The sequence below is a fragment of the Sceloporus occidentalis genome, unplaced genomic scaffold, assembly GCF_023333645.1.
Source record: "Sceloporus occidentalis isolate IW3139 unplaced genomic scaffold, rSceOcc1.0.p SCAF_1, whole genome shotgun sequence".
NCBI lineage: Eukaryota > Metazoa > Chordata > Lepidosauria > Squamata > Phrynosomatidae > Sceloporus > Sceloporus occidentalis.
The window spans coordinates 159,343,265-159,359,255 of record NW_028316981.1 but is presented as its reverse complement, the minus strand read 5'-3'; the positions used below and the strand labels follow the sequence as shown (position 1 = coordinate 159,359,255).

General features: G+C 42.2%; 1 protein-coding gene across 1 annotated transcript; it reads left to right on the top strand.

Annotated features, from left to right (window-relative positions):
- Positions 1-3,968: 3,968 nt before the first annotated feature.
- On the top strand, positions 3,969-15,830 carry LOC149322513 (aquaporin-6-like). Its single transcript, XM_089508314.1, has 4 exons — positions 3,969-4,328; positions 12,031-12,189; positions 13,735-13,815; positions 14,765-15,830. The coding sequence occupies exons 1-4, from the start codon at positions 3,969-3,971 to the stop codon at positions 14,957-14,959; spliced, it is 795 nt and encodes a 264-aa protein (XP_089364440.1). The 3' UTR covers positions 14,960-15,830.
- Positions 15,831-15,991: the final 161 nt, after the last annotated feature.

Here is a 15,991-nt window from a genome sequence, read left to right as displayed (position 1 = left end):
CCTCACTCCAGATCCCTCCAGATGTGTTAGACTAGAAACCCCAATAAGTATAGCCAATAAGGACAACTGGCGCAATGGTCTGTTATTTTTGCCCTTTACAATACAGGGTTAAATAATAATTGATCTGATGCAGCGTCCTATGTTTTTAATGGCAATAAATACAGATTATGTAGGATACAATGAGAACTGTGCAGTTTTCCAGAGGTTGTTGAGAGTGCAACTCCTGGCATCCTTTACCATTGCTGTGAAGGCTGGGGCTGCTAGGAGTTGTAGTCCAACAACATCTTGAAGACCTTGCAATTCCCAGCCATGAGGGAGGAGAAATAATGTTTTGTTCTTACAAAAGGAATGTTGCCTTCTGGTTGAATCTGAAGGCTAAAATAGGGGCCAACTGGTCTTTATGTGTCTGTTGTGGCACAGAAGAACAAAACCTAAAGTAAATCTCATTGCTTACCTCTTACAGATATCTCTGTGCACTTAACTTTCTTCACTTAATTACTGGAACCTCTGATGTGAAAATGACTAGATTTGTACATTCCAGTAAAGCCCATAGTTTGTCTACGAAATATCCCAGTCTCAGTCCCTATCATCTCCAGGAAGGATTGGGCCTGACCTATCCTGGAAATTGTGGAGATTGGGAGAGTTCTGTCTGAAACCCTACAAAGGCACCACCAATAAATGCAGATAGCCCTAAGCAAGATGAAACAATAGTTTATTTGGCTATAAAGCAACTTCTCGTGTTTGTAGATAAAAAGGAAGGCAGGGTTCCAGCATCTTTAATAATTATATAGAGGAGGGAGTGTTGCCGGGTGTAGCTTTTCCCATCTGTGTGTGAAATGCTGCAGGTCTGGAAATTCCCTCTTCTTCAAAACATTTCCTTCCTACTTCATCACCTCAAAGCACTTAGATTATTTTAACCAAAAAGCAAACTGAACATGTAATATACTTATTATACTAACTGATCTATATTCCCATGACTCAGACAACTCCACAAAATCAAAAGTTCATCGCATATCCATTTACATACAAAGAAAAGGTTAAATTTAAATAGAAACCAAGATTCTCTAGATGCAACATCCTTGTACCAGGCCATCCTGTCATGGCATGGGAACCAATGGCTGCTTTTTCCTAGGGGGAATAAGTCTATACCCTCCAACTGTCCAGACCTTGCAGGGACAGCCCCGATTAATCCCCAGCCATTCTACTTTTTCAGCTGCCTTTAAAATGCTCCAGTTTCTGTCTCCTTTTCCCACTTTCCCCCTTTGTCCTCAGCTTACTTCATTTATTGAAAATTGAGTGGTTTGCATTCAATTAGTTAGCAGGGGGCAGAGAAGAGGAGGATGGTGGTGGAATCTTGCTCTTCCCAGGAAGCTCACGAAAAAGCAAACTGGTGGAGCCATTCCTAACTTGTCTGTTCTTCCTCATTCATGACTTTTGCAATCTTGACCACAACCTGATGATGCTTGGCCACATGTGTCCTAGTATTCGCGTCTGAAACGTTGGAGGGTATGGAAGGCTCAGAGATTATTTTGATACTTCTATCCTGCCATTTTCAATGATAAAAGAAATACCTCAAGCCTACTAACTTCAAAATGTTTAAAAATATATATGAGTAGCGAAGAGAAATTATCAAAATAATCATTTGTAAAAAAAAAATCAGCAGTGATAAGATAAAATTGGGCATCAGCCAGGCTGAAAGGCCTGCTGAAGAAAAAATATGGGTGCATCTCTACTGTAGAAATAATGCAGTTTGACAACACTTTAAGTGCCAGGGCTCCATCCTATAGAATCCTGGGATTTGCAGTTTTGTGAGGCACTAGCACACTTTGGCAGAGAAGGCTAAAGACACTGTAAAACTACAAATCCCAGGATTCCATAGGATAGAGCTACAACACTTAAAGTCATGTCAAACTGCATTATTTCTACAGTCTAACTGTATTCATAACTTTGTCTGGGGTCATAAAGCTAAGGTGTTTGCAACCTTTTTAGAGTGTGCATACCTTCCAATTGTCCCAATTTGGCAGGACAGTCTTGATTAGGAGCCCTGGTGGCACAGTGGTTAAATGCCAGTACTGCCGCCACTCACTCACAAACCATAAGGTTGTAGGATCAATCCCAGCCAGGGGCTTAGGATCGACTCAGCCTTGCATCCTTCCAAGATCACTAAAATGAGTACCCAGCTTGTTGAGAGCAATTAGCTTAGAGTTGAAAACCGCTTAGAAACTGCTTAGTGTGGTATGAAGTGGTATATAAATGAAGCTGCTATTGCTATTGATTAATCCTGTGTCATCCCATTTTTTCACCTACTGTTAAGATGTCCCAGTTCTTCTTTCTCTCAACTTCCCTCTTTGTCCACATCTTACTTCAGCTGCTGCAACTGAGTTCGGAGAGGGAGGGATGAAGTCTTGCCCTTTCCAGGAGGCTAAAGCAAAAGCAAACTGTTACAGCTTATAGTGGTGTCAACTACATTATTTCTACAGTGTGGGTGAATCCTTAGAAAACAAAGAACCAGTAAAGCGGGACCCAGAAGGATCTCACTGGAAAGGCAAAGAATTCCACAGCTGAGATGCAGCAGGAAAGAAAGAATTCTTACCCATCCCCACAAGCTGTACTTCAAACTCCTGCCTCATCTCCTAGTCTGAATGCACAGGAAGAGTTAGGCAAGCAGCAGCAGCAATAATAATAATAGAAGCCTGTCTTTTTCACAACAGGCCAGACCTGTGAACCGTTCTCTTTTGATTTATTCTACATGCTGCCGTTTGCTTTGAAAAAAAGAAGGCACCCAAAGGCAGTTGTAACACTGATAAAAGACATGTTAGAAAGAAAATCTTAATTGCAGTGTAACATGAAAGCAAGTTTTTTAAAAAATTAAAAATGCAACAGTTTCCACTGCTTCTGACAAAAGGTCTTTTGTTCTCCTCTGATGCTTAATCTTGTGTAGGATCGCCAGAGTGAAACTTGGCGAAAGCTTCAGTCCCTTTCATTGTTGTGTAGAAGAGGGAATTTCAACAGGTGCTACTTGTCAAACAAGGTAACAAAAGAAGCACACACATCTGCTAAAATTCCCTCTCATGCACAACTGTGAAAGTGACAGGAGCCCTCAGATAGCCAAGAGGAAGTCTATTCTGCCTGCTGAAACATGATGGAGTCATAAAACCACTTGTATGACTCAATCCTCTCTGTGAAATGAATGACTAAAAAAAACATTCAGAAATGTAGATGATGGGTGACCTTTGGGGTTGTTATTTAAAAAATAGTTGTTGTTCAAACAGCTGCTGTGCCTATTGCACTGGTTTCAATACTGCCAAGCACCCATTTGCGGTTCTGAAAGGTGTGTGTTTCTCTAGGAAGCAGAAATGTCCAAAGGCACAGATTGAAATGCCTTTTTTAAAATGAAGTACAAAGAGTGTCACTCACAATGAAGGGTATTATGAAATGTGGGTGAGGAAAGTGGTTGTCACCATCATCACCCAATGGCTGGGAATGAAATCTGAGTTGAGGGCTTCCTGTTTCACACCCATATTTCCTTCAAAGACACTCCTACACAGACCTCAAGTTAGGAGGAATTTTTCAGAGCAACATCTTAAGACGAGGGAAGGGAAGCACTTGTCCATCCATGCAACCTTTCTAGGGTAAGCTACCTCTAACCTTGTTCCCCACCCCACTCCACCCCAAGGCAATGGGGTTAGTAGTGAATCCCAAGAAGCACCCATTGGTTTTTTCTTTGGGTCCACAAGCATCTCAGCAGTTCCATCTCTACCAGCCATGATTGCCAGGAAAGGAGCTGGGTAGGAAAGCCTCTGCAGCCCTATCTTATAAGCTTCCTGGTCCAGCCCAGTGTGGCAATCTCACTCATTTACATACTATTTCCCTTCCTTGGCCCTTATCCAGCCAGGGAGGCCACAGGAAAGAGGCAGCAAGTCAGATCCACACACACAAAGAGAGCTCCTTCTCAGCTCCTGGCAGGGATGTGGAGGGAACTGCTTTCAGTAGCCTTCTATCGGGCTGTCTTCACAGAATTCCTGGTCACCGCCATTTATGTCTTCTTTGGCCTGGGCTCCATGCTGAGGTGGCCAGAACCCCCTTCCGTCCTGCAAAGCGCCATCACCTTCAACCTGGTTGCAGCCACCACAGTCCAGATCTCCTGGCGCGTGAGTGGAGCCCATGTCAACCCATCAGTGACTGTGGCCTTCTTGCTGGGTTCTCGCATTTCCTTAGTGAAGGCCATCTGCTACGTGGTTGCCCAGCTGGCTGGAGGGATTCTTGGGGCAGCTGTCCTTTACGCCGTCACTCCAGCTACCATCCGGGGAAATTTAGGCATCAATATGGTATGTCCTGCCTCTCACTGTCTTCTGAATCTGTCAATGCATCTGAGGAAGTAGACCAAATCAATGAAAGCTTTTGCTACCATTTCTTTTGCACAGCTTCAAAGATGATACAAGATCTCTTTGCATGCTGATATTCCAGCATAACATGGCTATGTCTCTGCACTCTATCTTTTGAATCTATGTTACTGTTGGGAAAGGTAGTATGGCAGAGCCACTCTGACATATCTCCTGTATGTCTTCATCATGAGTTAAAGCTGGAGCTTCAAATACAAATTAATCTTTTGGATTACAGTTTTTAAACCCAGGGATTTTTGCTTAAAAGGCCATTTTCCCTTGCTCTGATGAGTGTTTTCCAAACATGAGTCCCCAGATGTTGCTGGATTTCAACTCCCAGAAGTCTCTGCCAGCATAGCCAATAGTGAAGGATTCTTGGAGCTGTAGTCCAATCAACATAAGAGACCAAGTTTGGGAGCAAGTCTGTTTAAGAGTAGAGTGCAAACTACTAAAACATCATCAATGGGATTAGATTAGCAAGAAAAGACAAATGCTTTGGATCAGCACCTGCAATTACTGTTATGAAAAACTTTGATGCTAAAGAAGCATCACATCCCCTGGTGTCCTCTGGATATGCTGGAATACAACTTCCACTACCTCAGGCATGCTGTTTGGGGATGATGGGAGGTGCAGGCCTATACATCTGAAGGATGCCAGGAGGCTTTTCTAGACTATTATTAATCATGGGTGGAAACAATCAACCACCTTTGGAGGAAGCTTGTGAGGAAAATGTGTGACCTCGGTTCATACTGGATCACCTTTGTCCTGTCTTAAAGGAGGGGCACACAATGATGCAGAGGAAGGAAACTGCTCACCTGAAGTGGGCAGTGGAGAGCAAAACTACAGGACAGAGTTTGAGAACATAGGGCCCGTACAGACAGGCCAAAAAAAAGCTGCTTCAGGTCACTTTGGAGGTATGCTGTTTAAATGCTGCATGTGCCCTAAGAGTCTGGAAGCCAGGCCAAAGCTACGCTCCAATCCTTAGAGATGGAGCATGGCTTTGGCATGGCTTCCGGACTCTTAAATGACGCATGCATCATTTAAACAGCATACCTCCAAAGTGACCTGAAGCAGCTTTATTTTGGCCTGTCTATATGGGGCCATAGGCGCTTTACAGAGTGCTCAAAAAGGGCGCTCTGCTGGTTCTCGTGTTTGCTGGGCCAGGAAACCACAGCGGACAAACTGTGCAGTTCCCCTGTGGGTTCTTTTTTTGCTGCGCGGTTATTATGCTGCAAGGTGCTAATGGCGCACTTGCGGCATCATAACCGTGCCACAACGTGTGGATGCTAAGCGTCCGCCATGTCAAACTGGCGGCGCCATTTTGACGTACCCAGTACGTACTAGGGGTGAGGCCTGATTGGATGCTGCGTCCTCGGCCAACCCCTAGTACGTACTGGGGGTGGGCCAAAGGCCTGTGTAGAACGCGCCATAGACAGATGAAAAGGGGGGAGAGCAGAAACATCAGTGACTCTTGTACTTCAAGGAGCAGGTGCCATATTACAAGGAGCTGTGGCCAGTGTAAAGTGCAAAATCTGCTTAGATGGTGGTCCTGTTCTTCTCTCTTAGAACCTATTATTATCACTAGTAATGAAGTTATGTGCTTGCTAGAACCTTAGCTCAAGCACCAAGAAACTGACACCTGAAGCATGAGTGTATATACAGAAGAATGTAGGAATCTGTCCTCAGGGGTTTAAAAACACATTTACTAATTTAAATTATTTTTAGCATGTTGCTGTGTTTAAAGTCTACTGTATCATCTTCAGTCAGTAGGTGGCAGACTCACTTAACCACTGTACTGTTTGCAATTGAAGCAATGGGACAATAGTTTGAGAGATAGAGGTTTAGGTTTGCCTCACCCTGCTCTGTGAGTTATCCCCCATGAAAATGGGGGGAGCAGATTCTTCCCTGAGGAGGATGTACAAGTCTACCAGGGCAGAAGCCACACCTTGAGAGGCTAGTGTTTGTGGCAAAGATGGCACAAGCACACTGGCATCACAACTCAGATAGTGACATCACTTTGCTTCAAGGTGTATCTAACTAGATGCTATTCCAAATCTCTTACAGTACATTTATATTTATATAGCACCCTCAAGATTTAAGGTGATCTTTTACTGGCTGTGCTGGCAGGAGATGATGGGAAATTTGGTTTTGCATATGTGAAAGATGCTAAGTTGGGGAAGGCTGTTATAGAGTAAGACCGATAAAGCCAGGTCAGTGCATGCAAGAGCTCATGTTCTAAAGTTTTACACAGGAGTGGGAATGAAGGGGGAAGAATGACAGTGTGATGGGAGACTGAAGAAGAATGTATGTTGAGTTATATAATAAAATTAGAATTGGAAATGGTCAAAAAATTTCCCCAGGATCCTTTCCAGTTCTAGGAGTCTGAACTCTAAGAACACTAAGAACTCTTAAATCTGTGTGGATTGCCACCCTGCGGCAAGAGTTCTTAAGAGCTGACAAGAGACTGTTGAAAACTGGTTAACATTCAGGTAGTGTATCTCATTGGCAGTGAAGATGGCTGCAAAGGCCATTCTCTGTGATGGGCAGGAGTCAAACTATTTATATTTTGTCTCAGTTCAGGTTCAAGCTTAAGTTTGCAACTGGTTATTCTGCTTGGGTTCCAATCTGGGCCAGTAAAGGCTCAGTGACTCACTTGGCACACATAACCAACTGATTTAGTGTCCTGTTTACATAAGAAAAATTAAATATAAGCCATAGTATTTATCATGATCGTTTGCACAGGAGGAAGGGATAGGCTCACATGAACAGAAGATGTACAGATGAATGTATCTGTAATGAGTACTATCAGGCTGGCATGAAACAACAGAGGTTTTATGTATTTAACAAATAAATGTTGGTTTTGCCTATACGATTGAATTTTAATTGTACAGAGACATGTGTGATAATAACTAAACCAAATCAGTTTTAAATGGGCACTACAGTGATTGCTATATACTTTCAAATCATTTCTGACTTACGGTGAACCTAAGTATCATGGGGTTTTCTTGGCAGGATTTATTCAGAAGGGGTTTGCCCTTGCCTTTCTCTAGGGCTGAGAGTGTGTGACTTGCCCAAGGTTACCAGGAGGGTTTCCATGACTGAGTGGGGAATCAAACTCTAGTCTCCAGAATCCTGGTCCAGTACTCAAACTACCACACTGCAACGGCTCTCCATCACTATGATTAGTTAACTTCAAGAGTGTTTGCTGTTGTTAACTGTCCTTGAGTCAACCCGGACTCATGGCGATCCTGTGGATGAGGCATCTCCAAGGATCCTTGTCCTCCACTGTTTTGATTAGTTCCTACAAATTCATGCCTGTGACCTCTCTGATTGAGTCTATCCATCTGGTGAGCGGTCTTCCTCTCTTTCTGCTGCTCTCTACCTTTTCTAGCATTATTGTCTCTTTAGTGAGTCCTCATGATGTGGTCAAAGTACAACAGCCTCAATATGATCATCTTGGCTTCCAAGGAAATTTCTAGTTTGATCTGCTCAAGAACCCATTTGTTTGTCTTTTTGGCTGTCCACATGGTATCCTTAACACTCTCTCCAGCACCACATTTCAAATGCATTGACTTGCCCCTAAAACAGTGGCGGCTGGTAGCTACTATCTCAGTAAAGTTGTGAGTGTGCTTCAGGCTGTAGTCTGAATTTTAAGGGAGTGGGGATTCAGCTTTCTTCCCCCCTCCCTGCATCAATGCAAGACTACTGAGCTCAGAAGAAAGAGACAGGTAAGCATTAAGGGGATGTCAGTGGAGCTGCTCAAAATAAATAAATAAACAAACAAACAATCTGGAGCACAGCTCAAAGAATGATGAGCAGGCTCCAATTTCTTGAAAGGAACAATAGAGGCTTCTACTGAGTCACACCATTAGTCTATCCAGTCTAGCATTGTCCATTCTGACTGGCATTGAGTCTTCGGGGCTTCCAGCAGAATTCTTTCATAGCTCTACTTGAACATCCCTGCTGGTCTTTCATCCAACTACAATCTAGGCTCAGCCCTACTTAGATTTTAAATCAGACAAGACTTGGATTTATCTACAATGCACAATTGTAATGGTTTTACACCACTTTAACTGCCCTCTGCCTGAGATCCCTTTCCACCTCTTTGAGGACTCAGGTAGAAAGTCTACACCCTGAAATCTGGGAATCCTGCACAAAACTGAGATGGCCTTTCCATCAGCTGTATTTTTTGAAATATGTTTTGGAAGCAGCTCTTACAGTCTCTACCACATCCTCCCTTGACCTGGTATATTCAGTTACTTCCAGTTGTGTGTGTGGTAGGGCAAAATTGCACTGAAGAGTAGTACTCTTTCCCTCGCTAGTATCCCTTACTAGTAAGCCTTTTTTCAGGCTACTGCCACACTGCACAAATAAAGCAGTTTGACGCCACTTGAAACTGCCATGGCTCAATGCTATGGAATTCTGGGATTAGTAGTTTTGTGTGATATTTAGTCTTCCCTGTCAGAGCAATCTGGTGCCCTCACCAAACTACAAATCACAGAATTCCATTGCACTGAGCCATGAAAGTTAAAGTGGTGTAAAACTACTTTATTTCTGCAGTGTGGAAGCAGCTTCATTCCCTCTGTATCTAGTGGCCTTGCAGAAATTCCAGTGTTGTTCTTTGCATGTCGGCAGGCCCAAAGGACAAAACAGATTACTTTTCAAATGGGAAAAACAATCTGTTTGAGGAAAATGCCTGGTGGTTCCTCCACAGTGTTCAACTCAGCCTAAAATAATGGAAAACATAATCTACCAAAAAAAATAATAATCATATAACTTATACAATGTAACATTACAATAAAGTTCCAAACAATAAAATACAGCACAACACAATAACATTACTCTATCAGCAACAATGCAATAAAATAAAATTTAAATGTTTTTAAAGCCCAATAAAAGCAATGAAAGAGAAGCAGGTGCAGCAGGTAGAAACAGCTTTCAAGTGAAGGGTCATTCTTAAAACTCTTCAGCTTTACAGATAAAGGGCCTGATGGAAGAAGAAAAAGATACACTTTACTATGCGGTGAAAGGTGAACGAGTAGGAGAGCTTTCCTCTACTTGTCATGGTGAATTAAGGACATAGCATATTAAGTAATAGGCATTTACTCTGTCTCTTCCTCATTTGGAGGCCTCTTACAGGGCTGCATGAAAATGTGCAGATTTCTAAGAGGGAAAGCTTCATGGTGTTAATCTCTGTTGACCTTCCAGACACTCACAGATTGGAATTGCCCTCTCTTTCATATTGGCAAGGAGAACAAAGCTAGCTTTTACACACCCTCTGTTCTAAAAGTGTGCCAAATGCACACACAGAAAGAAAGACACTTTCATGTCACTATTTAGGCATGGGGAACGTTTGGCCTTTCACAGTCCCTTCTTGTCAACCATGCTGATGGGAGCTGAAGTCCAAAAAAACACACAAAAAAAACTGGAGGGCCAATGGTTTCATCTAGTTCAGCCCAGCCCAATCTGTCTCATTTCCTGGAGAGGAAAGGCTTTGGCAGAGTGTATCTGCCGAGGGAAGGAGACACCATCCTTGCTCCTCCTTGTTCTCAGGCCAGCATCCATTTTGTAAATGATTTAAGATTTTGGAAAGTTCTTCTTTTGCAAGGAAGCCTATGAAGAACCAGGATTCTCACTCAGCCAACATCCAGGATGCAGGAAAGATTAAGCTAGAAACAGCAATTTTTCTATTTTAAAAATTTTTCTCGCCTCACCCTGTTCTCTTTTTGATGGTCTGTAAATTAAGATAATCACAATAATATTCCTCCTTCTCCTCATTATCAGAGGTTTCTGTCTAAGGGACTTAATTTCACAAGCTACCCATCCCAATCTGTGGGTGCATCTACACTGTAGGAATAATGCAGTTTGACACCACTTTAAATGCCAGAGCTCCATCCAATGGAATCCTGAAATTTGTAGTTTTAAGGCACCAGAACACTTTGGCAGAGAAGGCTAAAGTCCTTGTAAGACAACAAATCCCAGGATTCCATAGGATGGAGTTACAGCGTGGTGTCAAACTGCATGATTTCCACAGTGTAGTTGCACCCTTTGTCTGGGGGGTTATACAGGTAACGTGTCTGCAACTTTATTAGGGTGTGCATACCCTCCAACTGCCCCAGTTTGGTAGGAACAGTCCTGATTAATCCTCTGCCATCCTACTTTTTTATCTGCTGTTAAAATGTCCCAGTTTTTCTTTGTTTCTTTCAACTTCCCCCTTTGTCCTCAGCTTACTTCAGTTGCTGCAAATTGAGTTTAAAGGGCAAAAGTAGTTTCCATTCAGTTAACAGAGTGAGAAAGGGAGAGGAGAGGATGGGGTAGAGTCTTGCCCCTGCCAGGGGGCAAAAGCAAACTGCTTCAGTCTCTCTTCGCTTATGTGTTCTTCCTCATTAATAATTTTGTCGTCTTGACCACATGCTGATGTTGATTGGCCACAATGTTTTTATCTGTGAAATGTTGGTGGGAATGGTGGGCATGCATTCTGGAGGTTTTGTTTAAATATTCTTCATAACAATCCTGATTTCCTTGCACTCCACCCAAGTTAATGATTTGATTATGGTTGCTTGACAGGGCCAGCCTTACCGTGTGTGTGTGTGTGTGTGTGTGTAGCAAATAGTTATTTAATTTGTTATCATATTTTTACTGCCAGAAAGGAGGGAAAAGGTAGCTGTGGCTTTCTCTCCCATTGCGTGCCAGAATAATTGGCCTGGCCGTAGGGACTATGCACCTTTTCCTGCCTAGATGGAGGGTGCCATTTTTTTTCCATGTTGCAAAATACATAGGGCTAACTCTGCTCTTCAAAAAGTGTTTTGTTCCCCAAAAGAAAATCTGGGGGTTCCCTGCACCAGGGGTCACCAAAGACCTTCACAGTAACCTCACTTCCTAGATGGTGTGGTTCAAAAACTAAAGACATTGAACTCCCTAATAATCTTATTTAATAATTTATATTTAATAATTATTAAATAAACAAATTCAAATAAAACAAAATAAATATTTTACTATTGAATAATCTTGTTTTATTGTGGGATCCATACCAGACTTTCAATGTAGGCATCCTACAGCACTGTCACCTAAACGGTTGTAAACAATTGCTGCTGTTGTTGTTACATGCCTTCAAGTCAGCTCTGTGTGACTTATGGTGAGCAAGATTTAGTCAGAGGAGATTTCCCATCTCCTTCCTCTCTAGCACCTGGGCCTCCTCTCTACCAAATACCAGCCAAACCTGAGCCTGCCTAGCTTCTAAGATCAATTGCCCCACATTTAAGCCAATTATATTGTACTTTTTTGTTTTACATTTGTCTGTACAAACAAGCAAAAACAATGGGGACAAAGTGTCATGATAGAACATCAGGGTTTTTTGGTTTCTTTTTGTCTTTGGGGTACACTTATTTTTCCCCTCCCAAGCAATGTAATATATTGGGTTTTTAAAAAAATGTCCCATACTGTTTTTCCAGAAACCATGGTGCAAAGGAGCAGAAATTATGTGCTCTCATTGTTAGTAGGTTGGTTCCATCCAAGGAAAATCCTAATCCTTCATTGGATTGCTCATTGCAGTCAGAAAATATCCCACTATCCACTTCTTTACAATTATTGGATGAAACTTAAACTGCCTTCACCACTTTGTCATTGTCCTCCTCCTTCTCCAACCCAGGTCAGCAGTAGCATCTCCTCTGGACAAGCTGTTGCAGTGGAGCTCATTTTGACCTTGCAGTTGGTTCTCTGCTATTTTGCATCCAATAACACACACCGAAGCAATGGATCTCCTGCTATCATCATTGGCATCTCTGTTGCCTTGGGTCAGGTAGTTGGGGTAAGTGCAGGAACAAACCTGGACTAGATTTCATGGTGGCCAGTGGCTTCCATCTCAGTGGGGTGCTGAATCTGCTATCAGTTTTAATATGAACTTTAAAGAAGTTATCCAAGATTGTGAATCTCAAAACCTGGAGCATATTCACCATCCCACTGACATGGAAGCAAAGCCGCTGTCACTGGTGGATTTATGCACAGCAGGATTTCCTATGAGCTAGTCTTCCTTCCTTCCTTCCTTCCTTCCTTCCTTCCTTCCTTCCTTCTGATTATCTGGCATTTGAAATGTTGGATATAGGTATTCTAATTATAGAGAATGCTCTTTGTTGAGATCTGATGCAAAAAATAGACATAACATCAGAAATAAAAGAGGAAAGATCATGTACAAGCTGATGTTAACTAGGCAAAGTAGGATGTTCTTTAAACTCAAGGAGCTGGGAAAGTTTAAACAGAGACTGTGCTAACTGTTCTGTATACAAGAAAGGCATGTGGCCAGAGGATGCAGCTTACCCTTGCCTGTAACAAACAACAAGTGATAACAAACAACTGATAGGTAACAAACAACTGATCGGAGTCTACTTGTTCCCATAAAAGTAGAGGTAACTGGTAGATGTCTGGGTGATTTGCAGTAGATCAGCAAGTGTTTCCAGCTGCCAATGGATTATGAAAACCAAGAAAGCTTGGCAGGAAAACAGAACTAAATTTGTATGTGTAAAACCCTAATCGTAGTGCAAAATAAATAAAATTTAAATTTAAAAGTCTGGAGATATATATACACACACACACACACACACACACCCTGTGAGGTGAATCAGGCTAAGAGATAGTGGTTGGTCCAGCATCACAGACTGAGTTTGCATGACACAGTGGGAACTGGAATCTAGATCTCCCAAGTCCCAGCTCCACATTTGAACCACCCTGTATTATCCTGTTCTTCCCAAGGTGTTCTTTTGCAGCTGAGCATGTACTTAGTGAAAAACAGAATACTGTATATCCTATAAATTTCCAGTCTTGCCCACTCCTGAGTTATTCTCTGATTTAGAGATCCCATTGCATACTGCTCAAAGGCAAAGTTTGGAAAATGTACTTACAAGAATCCCCCAGATATCATATGCTCTATAAGCCACAAAATAACGTTTTCAGGCTCTGATCTCAGCACATGGCAGATCAGAGAACCTGAGCTTTCCAGACAAGCATAAAACATACGTGAGACCCAGATAAGGCAAGAGGGAGGCATTAGCATGGCTATAAGGAGTACTGTAGGGAGTACAGCAATAACACCATCTGCCTTCCAGTGTCAGTGAGTGAGTAAGGTCTTTTAAGAAAGTATGTAGCCTCATAGAGACCTATGTTTGGGCATGTGTGTAAAGGAGGTATAGGGATTTTTATATGAAAACCAGCTATAGGAAATGTTTGTTTGTAAGGTGCTGTGGTGAGCATTGAAAGCCCTGCTCTAAATGGGGATGCAGAGAGAGAGAGAGACAAGGAGAGAGAAGGGACCCAACAATAGATGTTTTCATCACACCATCTTGCCTATTTTTCTTCCTAGCGGTACTTCACCAGCTGCTCCATGAATCCAGCCAGATCCTTTGGTCCTGCTGTCATTGTTGGAAAATTTCCCCAGCACTGGGTAAGAACACCTCCTTTTTATCCCTTCTCTGTTGTTCAAAATTAAGAGGGAAAAATTGAAGAGTTTGCCAGCTATTGCCCAAGACTGTCAGATGACAAAGCTTGGCACACATTTTATGCTGAATCCTAATATTGGGAGGTAGGGAGGAAGGGGGAGGTATTAAGGGTTGTGGTGATACCCCCTTCCTTAGTCAGACTTATGACTGAGATTTGCTGCTCTTCTTCCTCTTCCTTTCTGACCCACCTCCTTCCTAAGAAGGTTACAACATGGGGAAGGTTACAACATCATTTTGTTGTTGTTGTTGTTGTTGTTGTTGTTGCTGTTGTTGTTGCTGCTGCTGCTGCTGCTGTTATTATTATTATTATTAACCTTTATTGTGAACTTTCAGGTCACACAGGTAAGAAATAAATTTATGGTGACCCTAAGACAACCCTATCACCGGGTTTTCTTGGCAAGTTTCTTCAGAGGTGGTTTGCCATTGCCATCCTCTGAGGCTGAAAGAGTGTGACTTGCCCAAGGTCACCCAATGGGCTTCATGGGTCAGCCAGAATTGGAACCTTGTTCCTTGTTCCTTGTTCCTGTTCTTTTCTTCTTTTGTTGTTGTTCCTGAACAGATTTTGTTCCTGTTCTTTCTAATTTTATTTTGAAGATCCATACTCATTTTGTTTATCCAAGAATATATCTTCAGCTCCCAGTGTGACCAGAGATTTTTTATAACCGCTCACCAGCAATTAGTTTAACCCAGTATAAAATCAAAAAAACAAGAACAAAATCAGGGCCTTTTCAATCAGTCTAGTTGTGCCCTTAGTTTCTGATTCTTGCTGTCATTCTGCTGTACCTCTCATTCCTTCACTTGGATCAGTGATGGTTTAATTTCCAATAAATGGGCTGCAGCTTCTTCTAGCATTCCCTCTTTAACAACCATGTCTCTGTCTCTCTTTCTTTGCAGGTATTCTGGGTGGGTCCCTTGGCTGGTGCTATCCTGGCATCTCTGCTTTATAACTTTGTTCTTTACCATGACCCAAAGACTTTGGCCCAACGACTGGCTATTCTCAAGGGCAGCTATGATGGAGAAGAGCTGGAGAAAGAAAGAGACCAACCGAAGGAAAACATATCACTGCCAAGCCTCGTGCATAGACTGTAGCTTCCAGTGTCCCAGGAAGAGTGCAGACACACACATCCTTCTTCCATTTTTAAAGGAAGCGCTCAGCATCAGCAACACTAAACCTGCTTACTCTGAAACTGGTCACTAGAGGGCCCCAAGTGCCTTTTCTCTGAAGTCTGTGGGCCTCTGCATTTTAGATATTATGCCTGCTGCCCAGTTCTACATTTGCTATAGTATCTTTTAGCATCAGGAAAGCCTGACAGTAGAGAGATGATACATGGATGCCATAAGACCAAGGGAGCTCAGGGACACTGCACAAATCTGTAGATATCTTATGCACTTTACAGGGGAAATGTAACTGAGCCAAGGTTGAATGTGAATATTTACAGCTGTGGGTAACAGAGGCATATATTGGTTCTCTCAAGAATTAAGGCTGCCTTCTGTTTTACCAATGCAACCTCACACACACATACACTATATATGTATATATATAGATATGTAGATACATTGCATTTTAACATAACCAGCATTGTTTCCTACTTTATCGTGAAACAAGGGATTGAGATCACTTATGTTTGACCCTGGACTATGATTTTTATTTTATTTTTTATTTAAATTTTTATCATTGCTAGCCATCTAAAGAAGTGTGTTCCTCATTATACTTCCAAAGCACTTCTCTATCTCCAAGTCAAGGATGGGGAACTTTTCCTCATTCCAACAACTGTCTTGGCCCACAGTTTCTTAACCACTGGGCCAAGTTGGCAGCAGAGGTTGATTCTCTAATTCTGTGATAAATGTGACTTGTCTACAATCCAGAAGAATTACGATCCTCTCCTACACTCACCGTACAGGGATGGGGAATAATAATATGGAGAATATTAATAATATAATAATAAATTTTTATTTCTTATTTGCCTTCCACGTTGCTTGAGCTAAGGAACAACACAGAGTTTGTTGTTGTTTTGGTGGTGGTGTTCCTTCAAGTCAATTCTGACTTAAGGAGACTCTAAAGCAAATCTATAATGGGGTTTTCTTGGCAGGATTTTTCAGAGGAAGTTTGTCATTGCCTTC

Excerpts from the sequence above, each read along its gene's own strand:
- LOC149322513 (XM_089508314.1), top strand. The coding sequence starts at position 3,969 with ATGTGGAGGGAACTGCTTTCAGTAGCCTTCTATCGGGCTGTCTTCACA. Across the intron at positions 4,329-12,030 it reads GAAATTTAGGCATCAATATG|GTCAGCAGTAGCATCTCCTC; the intron begins GTATGTCCTGCC and ends TCTCCAACCCAG. Across the intron at positions 13,816-14,764 it reads GAAAATTTCCCCAGCACTGG|GTATTCTGGGTGGGTCCCTT; the intron begins GTAAGAACACCT and ends CTTTCTTTGCAG.